Source organism: Lepidochelys kempii, chromosome 3 (assembly GCF_965140285.1).
Source record: "Lepidochelys kempii isolate rLepKem1 chromosome 3, rLepKem1.hap1, whole genome shotgun sequence".
NCBI lineage: Eukaryota > Metazoa > Chordata > Testudines > Cheloniidae > Lepidochelys > Lepidochelys kempii.
The window spans coordinates 148221091-148233564 of record NC_136382.1 but is presented as its reverse complement, the minus strand read 5'-3'; the positions used below and the strand labels follow the sequence as shown (position 1 = coordinate 148233564).

General features: G+C 42.0%; 1 protein-coding gene across 6 annotated transcripts in view; it reads right to left on the bottom strand.

Moving 5' to 3' along the window:
- LTBP1 (latent transforming growth factor beta binding protein 1) overlaps nucleotides 1-12474 on the bottom strand; it is a 375509-nt gene that overhangs the window by 141929 nt on the left and 221106 nt on the right. For all 6 annotated transcript variants that reach the window (XM_073338422.2, XM_073338423.2, XM_073338424.2 and 3 more), the window contains exon 10: nucleotides 9826-9948. In XM_073338422.2, the coding sequence (XP_073194523.2) occupies nucleotides 9826-9948 (123 nt within the window). The remainder of the gene's footprint in view (nucleotides 1-9825; nucleotides 9949-12474) is intronic.

Sequence of the window (12474 nt, the reverse complement as noted above, 5' to 3'; positions counted from 1 at the left end):
GTTTATAATCTAATTTGAAACAAGGCACAACAAGTGAGTTTAACAAAAAACAAGTGGGAAAGGGGGAGGGAGGACAGAGGTAACAGTAATAAAATTATGTGGTTTCTGCAGTTCGGAAGGTGAGTAAAGATCATATTTAGGAAATGTATAGGAAGGAGTGGCAGGATTTAGACATCACCTGGATGTGCATGTTTAGAGGGAAGGTGAAGCAAGTTCTCACCCAGATTACATGCCTGAACAAAAGGAAGATCATGGTGTCATCAACCGTGAAGATAAGTATCACAGTAAGGACATGTATACTTGGAATTTGGGGTAGGGATATTGCATACCTAATTTCTGTGATTGCAGCATTCAGTGCTGGTAATCATAACTAAGGGTCATGTGTGGAATTCCAGTACAGGGTGCTCACATCAAAATATTACCATGTAAATAGTTACTTCATATTTCAAATGTCTCAACACCCCTCTGACTTACTTCTCTGTCCTAAATGTTGTTTGCAACATCAACCAATTCAGTATCATGCTGTTTATTCTCTCTTCAAGATCCTAAATGACAATGTTAACTATAAGATCCAAGCAATATTCAATTAGACACCATTCCCATCTAGAGCTGTTCAGAAAATATATAAAATCAATACAAAATCTGTAAGAGGGAAAACCAATTTTTGTGTGTGAAAAATATCAATTTTGACAAAATTTTGTTTAGGGGGAAAAAGTGTCCCTTGCAGTTATAGTGAGGGAATGTCTTAAAATCTAAACTTTATTAAATATGTCAAAATATAATTATAATTCTCTTATAAGACATGTATAATTAGATCAGAAATCCTATCAGTATTCCATCCAAAAAAGCTATTAAATAATTCAGAAAAATCATTAACTCTAAGCACAATGGTATCCTACAGCAAAAGGCTAACCAGAGATAAGAAGTCTGTTGTATAATTGGTCTTTCCATTTCCAATTTTAATTCTTATGGTTTCTCTTCAGATAAGTACTATATATTCTGTGGGTCATTAGTTTGACTGTTTGTAAATCTACCATTTGGTAGCTTTTGAAGATGTTGGTATTGTTGGTCATGTACAATTTTATGATATAATTTTATGGTATGTAAGTTTTTGAACAAATGTTGTTACTCTGCCAAAATGACAGAAGCATATTAATTATTTCATTTTCTGTTACGAAGAAAATGTGCCATGTTAAAAGAGAAATCAGCAGTATTTCTCTGGAAAAATTGTTCAAGTTCAGTTGTTTTAATTTTCCTCTGCCACACATGTTCCTGCTGCAAAAAAATATAAGATGACAAAGCCTTGGGGTTGGGAGCTGGCAGCGTGGCTGGAGGGAAACTGAGACTCGGAGTGGGGGTGGGGATAGGACGGACATTAGGACTGGCTGGGCAAGGGCACTATGACTAGAAATGAAGAAAGGAGCAGAATGGGACAAAGAACCATGGAGAGAAACGGTGGCGGGGACAGGGAGCCAGTAAGCGTGGGGAGATTCGATGAGGACCTGGGGTGTTGGAAACTGGGAGACTGCAGGGCAAGAAGACTGGAACAGAGAACCAATGGAACTGGGAGAAGGAGATGAGGGTGAAGGGGGGAGAGATCGGAAGATGGGCAGATGGGAAGAACTGGACTGGCTGGGCAAAGAGACTGGGACGAGGAGCCAGGGAAGGGTCAGGGACACACCAAGCTTCGATGAGGAGACAGGGAAGGAGATTGGGACAGGGAATGTGGACTGGGGGAAGTGCAGGCCAGAGTGAGAGATTGGATGAGGAACTGGGGGAAGGGAGGAACAGGGAATTGCTGGGCAAGGAGACAGAACTGGGATGTGGGATGAAGCCTGAGGAGTGGAGATTGGGAATCACGTTGCGATAATTGGGCCTACAAATTTACCCTAGTTATGAGTTCAACTGTAAAAACTGTGAAAGTTAATACAATGTCACAATAACCTATAACAACAAATGCTGATGTGAAAAGGTACAAAAGCAGGACAGAAAAACTGAATTAGTCCAAACAAAAAGGCCTCCTGATATAATTCAAAGACTGTGTTAAGATCATGCTTCGTAAACAAGAAAAGTGTGGAACCAGAAATCAGTGAATCAAAACTTGTGTGTCAGAAACTAAGCCTAAATAGTGGAAAAAATAATGGGGATGAGCAATTCCACCCACTATTCCCTTAAGGAAAGACACTTTGGGAGAAAAACTGGCTACTGGAACGAGCTTCACCATCATGGCTGCCAACCCCTACATCTTCTGGTACCCTGGGCCTTTTGCATCCTGATCCTAAGAAATGTCCTCACCAGAATGGGCCAGAGATAGGGACTCAGGTGACATCACTACCTCTGCTGGCTCCAGATGAATCCCAAACACCATCTGGGATGAAACAGGATTGGACTTTAACCACAACAGCAACAATAGCTCCAGCCCCTCTCAACTAACATTTTCTCTTCCCCAAAAGGACAGTTATTACCAACTCAGATACCATCTAAACAGTCTATCAAACAAGAGCAACAAGGAGTCTGGTGGCACCTTAAAGACTAACAGATTTATTTGAGCATAAGCTTTCATGGGTAAAAACCCCACTTCTTCAGGGTTTTTGCCTACGAAAGCTTATGCTCAAATAAATCTGTTGGTCTTCAAGGTGCCACCGGACTCCTTGTTGTTTTTGTGGATACAGACTAATACGGCTACTCCCTGATATCAAACAAGAGGTTTTTCTTTCTAAAAGCTCTCTCCAGCTAAAGGGAAAAGGAACAAGGGATGCTGTTAAAGTGAAAGCCTTATTTAATACTTGACATTTCAAATGTGTTGTTTTCCGTTCTTTTCTTTATCTTTAATAACAAGCTAAAAGGATTTTTAGTTGTGTATTTGCCATGGTACTAAGTAGGCTGAGATCTCTGTATACCAAACCCCGACCTTGTTTAACACTGTTTAATATTGGACTGTGACCGGGTTACATTAACACCTTTGGTCCATTTATTCCATCTAAATTAATACAGCAATGGCCAGGTGAGGAGGATGTGACTGGGATGAGGAGCCAGCGTGGAGAAGAGACAGAATGGATGCTGAGACAGGTTGGAGGGAACAAAGCAGAAGGGGTAAACCTGGGGGGATGGGGGACAGGCAGAAGAATTTGTGCCCACTAGAGAACACTGCTCACCAGAGCCTGAAATGGAAAGAATAGTTACTTACCCTACAGTAACTGTAGTTCTTTGCGATGTTGTCATTGTGGAACCCACCATACATACGCATGCGTTTCATGCACGAGATCAAAGCCTATTGATAGCAGTGTCTGTCAGAGCTGCACGTGCCCCGTGCCTCTTCATGCTCCCTTATGAGGGCATAAAGTGAAGAGTAGCTGTGACCCTCCCTCAGTTCCCTCATAATTCAAAGCCTGTGTTGCTGGGGATTCCAAACAGCAGGGACATAGGGTGGTTCATGGGAGCCACACTGACTACAACATCTTGAAGAGCCACAGTTACTGTAGGTAAGTAACCATTCTTTCATCTTTAAGAACGTGCCACTGTGGAACCCACTATAAGGGACTGGCAAGCAGTATCACCTCAGAATGCCAGGAATGAGGAGCTTTAGCTGCATTAGTGAAATAAAAACTGAAGTATTGCTTTTCTGAACTTGGCATCAGACTTAGCCACCGTGTCAAGTGAATAATTTTTGACAAAAGTTTCCACTTTGCTGCTTTGCAGATCTGAGACAGTGGCACATTCCTGAAGCAGGCCAAAGATGCTGCATGTACCATGAATGAGTGTGCTTTGACTGATAACAGGTGGAGGGAGATACATTATGTAATCCACTTAGAATAGCTGACTCTTTGACAAGCTGGATTTAGCCATAAAAAGATGAGGAGACAATCTAAAAAGTCTTATCAAGGTATAGAGCAAGGTTGTGGAAACATCCGAACTATGCAGCCTTTTCTCTCATGGTGTCTTGTGTGGCTTTGGGGAAAAGACCAGTAGGTTAATCAACTGATTCAGGTGAAACTTTGAGATCAATTTAGGGATGAACTTAGGGTGCAGTCTCAGAACGCTCTTGTCCCTGTGAAAGAATATGTAAGGAGGTACATCCATAAGGGCATGGAGCTTATTGATTATTCAGGTCAAGGTAATAAAAGACTGCCATGAGAGTAAAGTGATGTACTGAACAATCCGATAGTGGCTTGAACAGAGGCCTCATAAGTTTTAGGAGGACAATGCTGAAATCCCACATAGGAGTCAGGTCTCTAACAGGTAGATAAGTATGCAGGAGGCCCTTGAAGAATCTCAGCACCATTGGATGGGAGAAGACCAAGTGTAATTGTATCAGAGAGTTACAACTTGATATTGCTGGAAATTTGGACTTTGACAGACCTAAAAGCCAGTCTGGCATGTTTCAAGTGTAGCATGTATTTGAGGATGTTTGCTATCAGGGCCTCTACTGTTTTCATATTATACTGGATTGCCCACAGGGAGAACCGCTTCCACTTACAGGAATAGGTATTCCTAGTAGATGGTTTCCCGCTCTATATGAGAACCTGGTGAGAACAGCTCCTGCCAGCATTGCTCAATCAGCCAACATCCAAGGCACCAGGTGAAATGACTGCAGCTCTGGGTGCAATAACTGACATAGTTCTGAGATATCATGTCTGAAGATCAGGAGATGGAGGGGAATCCGAATGGATATTTGCAAGAGGTCTGATAGCCAAAACTGTCTTGGTCAATAGGGAGCTATTAGGATCAATGTGGTACTGTCTCATCTGACTTTGGATATTACCCTGGGTTTGAGGTAACTGGGAGAAAGGCATATAGGAGGGCTGGAGATCACTGTAGCAGGAAGGAGTCTGGTAAGTAACTTGAGCTCATGCCCCCTCTAGAGCAGATGTTTAGGCACTTAGTGTTGTCCTCTGCATCAAAAAGTTCTATTGTGGGAGCCCTCCCTGGCAAAATATCTGCAGAGACCACACAAAGGTTAAGAAATCTGCCAAGTCATTTCTGGTTTTGGAAGGTGAAGAGCCAGTGGAGTTACACTGCGGTGAAGGCACCAGATCCATGGCCTGATGGCTTCCTGGCAGAGAGAGAATGATTGAGAGCCCCTTGCTTGTTTATACAGTGCCTCGTGGATGTGTTGTCCATCAAGATCTGGACCTTGCAGTTCTGCAGAAGAGGCAGAAATGCTATGCAGGCCAACTGGATGTCCCTGAGATCTAGGATGTTTATATGCAGCTCCAGCTCATTCTGGGACAAAGGGCCCCCTGCATCTGCAAATGGTTCAGGCAGGCACCTATAATGAGTCTCATTGCTGGGGAGGGGACAGAAGGGAACCCCTGTCATACTTTCTCTGAGTCTAGCCATTGAGCTAGTTCTGGTAAGACTTTGGGTGGGACTGCGACTTTCTTGGTCTCGTGATGCTTGAAAGGGGAGTACTCCAACCTCAGCCATAATTGTAAGGGCTGCAGATCAAATCTGGCACACAGCATCATGTACCTGCAAGTTGACATGTGACATAGCAATCTTAGACTTTCATAGAATCATACAATATCAGGGTTGGAAGGGACCTCAGGTGGTCATCTAGTCCAACCCCCTGCTCAAAGCTGGACCAATCCCCAACTAAATCATCCCAGCCAGGGCTTTGTCAAGCCTGACCTTAAAAATATCTAAGGAAGGAGATTCCACCACCTCCCTAGGTAACGCATTCCAGTGTTTCACCACCCTCCTAGTGAAAAAGTTTTTCCTAATATCCAACCTAAACCTCCTCCACTGCAACTTGAGACCATTACTCCTTGTTCAGTCATCAGCTACCACTGAGAACAGTGTAGATCCATCCTCTTTGGAACCCCCTTTCAGGCAGTTGAAAGCAGCTATCAAATCCCCCCTCATTCTTCTCTTCCGCAGACTAAACAATCCCAGTTACCTCAGCCTCTCCTCATAAGTCATGTGTTCCAGTCCCCTAATCATTTTTGTTGCCCTCCGCTGGACTCTCTCCAATTTTTCCACATCCTTCTTGTAGTGTGGGGCCCAAAACTGGACACAGTACTCCAGATGAGGTCTCACCAATGTCCAACAGAGGGGAACGATCACGTCCCTCGATCTGCTGGCAATGCCCCTACTTATACATCCCAAAATGCCATTGGCCTTCTTGGCAACAAGGGTACACTGTTGACTCATACCCAGCTTCTCGTCCACTGTAACCCCTAGGTCCTTTTCTGCAGAACTGCTGCTGAGCCATTTGGTCCCTAGTCTGTAGCGGTGCATGGGATTCTTCCGTCCTAAGTGCAGGACTCTGCACTTGTTGAACCTCAGATTTCTTTTGGCCCAATTCTCTAATTTGTCTAGATACATCTGAATCCTATCCCTACCCTCCAGCGTATCTACCTCTCCTCCCAGTTTAGTGTCATCTGCAACCTAGCTGAGGGTGCAATCCACACCATCCTCCAGATCATTTATGAAGATATTGAACAAAACCGGCCCCAGGACCCACCCTTGGGGCACCAGCTAGGGCACCAGCCATTGATCACTACCCGTTGAGCCCGATAATCTAGCCAACTTTCTATCCACCTTATAGTCCATTCATCCAGCCCATACTACTTTAACTTGCTGACAAGAATACTGTGGGAGACCGTGTCAAAAGCTTTGCTAAAGTCAAGGAACAACACGTCCACCACTTTCCCCTCATCCATAGAGCCAGTTATCTCATCATAGAAGGCAATTAGATTAGTCAGGCATGACTTGCCCTTGGTGAATCCATGCTGACTGTTCCTGATCACTCTCCTCTAAGTGCTTCAGAATTGATTCCTTGAGGACCTGCTCCATGATTTTTCCAGGAACTGAGGTGAGGCTGACTGGCCTGTAGTTCCCAGGATCCTCCTCCTTTCCTTTTTTAAAGATGGGCACTACATTAGCCCTTTTCCAGTCGTCCGGGACTTTCCCGGATCGCCATGAGTTTTCAAAGATAGTGGCCAATGGCTCTGCAATCACATCCGCCAACTCCTTTAGCACTCTCGGATGCAGCGCATCTGGCTCCATGGACTTGTGCTCGTCCAGCTTTTCTAAATAGTCCCGAACCACTTCTTTCTCCACAGAGGGCTGGTCACCTCTTCCCCATGCTGTGCTGCCCAGAGCAGTAGTCTGGGAGCTGACCTTGTTCGTGAAGACAGAGGCAAAAAAAAGCATTGAGTACATTAGCTTTTTCCACATCATCTGTCACTAGGTTGCCTCCCTCATTCAGAGGGGCCCACACTTTCCTTGACTTTCTTCTTGTTGCTAACATACCTGAAGAAACCCTTCTTGTTACTCTTAACATCTCTTGCTAGCTGCAACTCCAGGTGTGATTTGGCCTTCCTGATTTCACTCTTTTATCCCTGAGCAATATTTTTATACTCTTCCCTGGTCATTTGTCCAATCTTCCACTTCTGGTAAGCTTCTTTTTTGTGTTCAAGATCAGCAAGGATTTCACTGTTAAGCCAAGCTGGTCGTCTGCCATATTTACTATTCTTTCTACACATCGGGATGGTTTGTCCCTGTAACCTCAATAAGGATTCTTTAAAATACAGCCAGCTCTCCTGGACTCCTTTCCCCCTCATGTTATTCTCCCAGGGGATCCTGCCCATCAGTTCCCTGAGGGAGTCAAAGTCTGCTTTTCTGAAGTCCAGGGTCTGTATTCTGCTGCTCTCCTTTCTTCCCTGTGTCAGGATCCTGAATTCGACCACCTCATGGTCACTGCCTCCCAGGTTCCCATCCACTTTAGCTTCCCCTAGTAATTCTAGTAATTCATAGATTCCAATGCCAGAAGGTACCATTGTAGTCCTCTAGTCTGACCTCCTGTATACATCGTTATTGTCAGATTCGATTTTAGATCCTTCATCATTGACTGGAGAGATCAGAACCTGTGCTCTGGTAAAACATTTCTCACCAATGAGAGTCGATCACAGCTCCTATTAATACCATCATCTGTGACGCTGTAAGAGAGAATTTCTCATAGCTCACAAGGAAGAGGATATAATCCAGGGCTGCAGTGGCCACCTGCTGGGACCTGACCCTGATCAGCCAGTCATTGAGATATGTGTAGGTGTGGGTTCCCTTTCTCCTTAAAGGCTCCTACTGCCTGGCATTTCGTGAATACTCTCAGTGGTGTGGAGAGTCCAAACAGTGGAACCCTGTATTGATAATGGTTTGGGCCTCACTGTGAATCTTAGTTACTACCTGTGGGCTCAATGGATAGCTATATGGAACTATGCATCCTGCAAATGAAGAGCCATGAACCAGTCTTGAGCTTGGAGAGAGAGGCTGTAGGCATCGATGCTGCAGGGCATATTGCTAAAACCAGGATTGGTACCAGAGATCTTTGTGCCACAGGATGCACCTTATCACCAGCCCTTGAGGCCATGTAGGGCTTGGTGGATTTCTCTCTGGAACCTTTACAGTATCTTGTGGGAAGTCACAGAGCTATTTCAGGATTCTAATTCTGTGTTTGGAATTCTCCCTTTTGGTGCCAGACATTGATATCAGAGGTGTCAACTTTAGTACAGATGGTGTCTGCAGTGCCAGTGGAGTTTGCTTCCATGCCAGAGGTGTTGGTGCCAGATCTTTTTGCAGTCCCATCATCTTTGCATTGGTCTTAGGCATTTGCTAGACAGGGCACTGAATAAATCTGGCTCGTCTGCTGCTAGCATTCTCGTGCCTTCTCCTTAGGATCTGAACAGACCTAGTTTGCTCCAGGAGATAAGCTTCAACCATGCATCCTGTGACTTACCTGCTCTTGTAGAGAATGACAGGCACATCAAACATTGTCAATGGAATTAGTCTATTACTAAGGATGGGCAGGCCTTGAAGACTGCAGGTTTTGGATCTGCCATGTTGAGGTGTCCTGTACAAAGGGTCTGTACAGAAGGGGTGGGCAGGAGGGGCTGACCATCAATATTCACTCCATATGGATTGATATAGTTTACAGTGGTCATATATCAGTGAATCAGAAGAGTTCTGAAGGCTTTTGCAGGTTTTGAAAAGATTTAGTTGAAGCTAAGAATTAGCAGGTTGGACACTTGCCAGGTTCCATCTCAATGAAATGGACATTAAGAGAAAACTAAGGGAGGGTCTTGGTCACTCCACTCTTTATGCTCTCATGCAGGAGCACAAGGAGGCACAGGATGCTTGTGTGGACATTGCTGTTCAAAAGACCTCTATCTGGCACTCCTGAGGTGCATACCCACCTAGAGTGGTTTCCGTACTGACACATACATACTCAAAAAAACAACCCAAGACTCCCGAGTCATTCATCTGTGAAACCACTGACAATGACAAAATATCACATCCCCCTCTAGAGTTGTTCCATCGTAGATGATGACAACCTACTACTGCTATAATTACTCTGAGCTCAAGTGCCAGAAATTTGTATGGTGGATCTAAAGATTCCAACCCTGCTGATGACCCATGTGGGTGTCAATATGATGCCACATGATGGACTTTTTAAAAGTTTGCTTGTTTAAAAACCTAAGAAATTATACAAAATCTACATTAAAAGAGCATTAAGGTTGCAAAGTCAAGCACTCAAATATTAGGAAATGACAGAATTATGGTTGATTGTGCAACTTTGAAAATTTCCTGGTTTCGGGAGCTGCAACCCCTGGGTCATCCATTATCTTCGTGATTCAGAATGGCATCTTCCTATTTGATCATTGTCCTGTATTTAAGAGATCTTTAACTTGATAATTTATGCTTCTTTGTAACTGTATATAATTACAATATCTTTAATCAACACTAGTTTGTTTGAAAGTCTAATCTGCTTAATTCACTGTATGCTGCAAGGAAAAATCCCCGTTTTAGATCATTTCTATTACTTACGTATGCATCTTGAAAGAGTAGGGTCTGGCACAAATCCCATTTTGCAGGTACATCTGTAGCTGCCCATGGTATTCAAACACTCACCATTAGGGCATACCCCTTGCAGCTGGCATTCATTAATGTCTGTAAGGAAACAAAAATATTTATCAGTGGGAGAATGGAAATAACTGAACATTAATATTAATCAGTTTAGTCTTCATTTAGGGGTTATTCTGCTGTTTTACCTGCAAGACACTTTTATTCTGCAGCATCTACTACACTGGATCAAATTGTGTAGTTACATGTTGGTTAGAGTAATTTTTCTAACACTAGCAACATTTGACTTAGCATCTTTTATAGAATCACTGATAACTCAAAAGAAGAAAAAATTATGTCCATGTCATTTTTCGAGTACCCACTCTGAACTTAAAAATGAAATTGCTTCCCCATGTTATGAACCCACATATTTACTTTCAATGCACATTGATAAAATCAAATTTTACTTGCAAGAAAACTTGTGGTTAGCAAATTTAAAACTTACACATTTGAGAATTCACAATAGATGTGGTATATTTTAATATGGGACAGAACATTGCTTGACTATTATATTATTATTTATTATTTGTATTACAATAGACTCTGACATCCGAAAATAGGGATTTAGTTCCAATTGTGCTGGAGGAGGGTACAAGCATAAAATAAAGGACAGTCTCTGGCCCAAACAGCTTACAAAATTTAATAGTGAAGAGATGTGGCAGGGAGTGTAGACCATAAAGGTCAGGAACAAGGGTCCCAGTAGTGGGAACACAAGTTTGCGTTATTAACAAACAGAAAGGCCTGCAGATCAGACCAGAGTGTGTGTGAGGAGAAAGAAAAATACTGTCAAATATATATATATATATATACACACACACACACCCCCAACCCAGTTTGTTCTCTTACCCTAATCTGGTGCTCACTTTCTAAATGTTCGTTCTTTATAGATGTTTACAAGGGAAGTTCAGTTAAAATAAATCTTCAAGTGTATACTGTTACAGCTAGAAAGTCTCTGAACAGTTTTATCCCCCACAAATAACTCAATTTATACATTTTCATTCATAGAAAATCAACCCACTATCACCAAATAGATGGAAAATATCTCAGAGAGAGAGAGAAATCTATTGTATGCTACTTTATTTTGTTTGCCCCATTTCCTGAACTTACACACATCATAGCAAGCTATGACATACCCATTTAAGTACAGTGAAACCTGTCTTGAGTGACCATTAGAAAACTAGCAAAAATCAGTTGCTTAATAAAGGTGGAGTAAAACTATGCTCAGTGCATTGGTGACACTATGGGACAGTAACCTTTTAGAAAAGGTTGCCTACCAAAGGTGGTCTCTAACACAGGTTTCACTGTATTACTGATGTTAATGACTGGGGGGGTAAGTGGCTTATATTTCCTCTAAAATTCACAGATATACCAACATGTTTTCTTCAAAATCATCCAGCCTGTACTCTGTTCCATAAATTATTCTTTTATAGGATGTTGTCATGACCATATCTCAAATAAAACTCTTCCCAGATGAACCATCTTTGCTCTTCAATATCTAAAAATACCTCTCATCAATCAATAAGCAAATAGAGACATCCAGTTCCCTTGTACCAATGGTATTCCATTAAATTTAGGCATTTCTCCTAAGATACATGTAGTATATAAATGCTGATATTGGCTGCCTCTCCCTTTATTTGAAACTGAGGTCAGTGACACCAGCATTCCTTCTGTTTAATTTGCTTTTTATTTTTAATTTTAACTTTAATGTGCATGTTCTGATGCATCAGCATAACTCAGTTCTTGTATGTTTTTCATGTCTCTCTTCCAGCTCTTTTGTTTCTGGCTAAGCTCGTCAGAGAACCATTGTGTAGATATATGGTACTGCATTACAGAGTTCTATCTAGGGATTCAACAGGAACCATCCATAAACTGATAACAAACCTTAAATGTTTTAAAAGAAACTGATGGGCATATTAGAATGATTTTTACTTATGCGCTTTGGGCAAAAGTCCTTGCAAGATTTCCTATTCACTGCATATTAATGCACCCTGTGGTAAATGGCCACCTACCTAAAACATTTCCAGCCACCCGCAGACCTGTCCAGCTGTGTAAATTAAACTGAAATCAACCTGTTAAGGCAGCTGGAAAAGGAATCTGGCTCAAGATTAAGTGTTTTTTGTTTTTTTTTTAAGTCGAGAATGTTACTTAAAAATGACTAAACTTATAAATTGTGTTTATTTGCTCTTCCCCCTCCTCTTTTTTTAAAATAAAAATTAGAGAAATGTATACTTGAAAATTGTCCGAATGGTCTTTCTATTGTCCAGAATTATAAATAAGCGAATGTTTGTGAAGTGGTTTGAAGTGTAAAACACTACATAAACATTAAGTATTATAATTTTGTTAAACAGCCACATTATAACGGCCACAAAATTTGGAGTCCTAGTGGCCAATATGAACACTGTAATTTGCTCCAAGAAAACTCTAAAAATCAGAATATACTTAAAAGGATACTTTTCAGTGAACAAAATTCATCTGAACAAGCTGTCTGCCATAACACTTACTTTCAACATTTTCGTCTGGAATTTAATTCTGACCAATTCTTACTTATAAACTCCACAGAATCCCTTGTGGAAG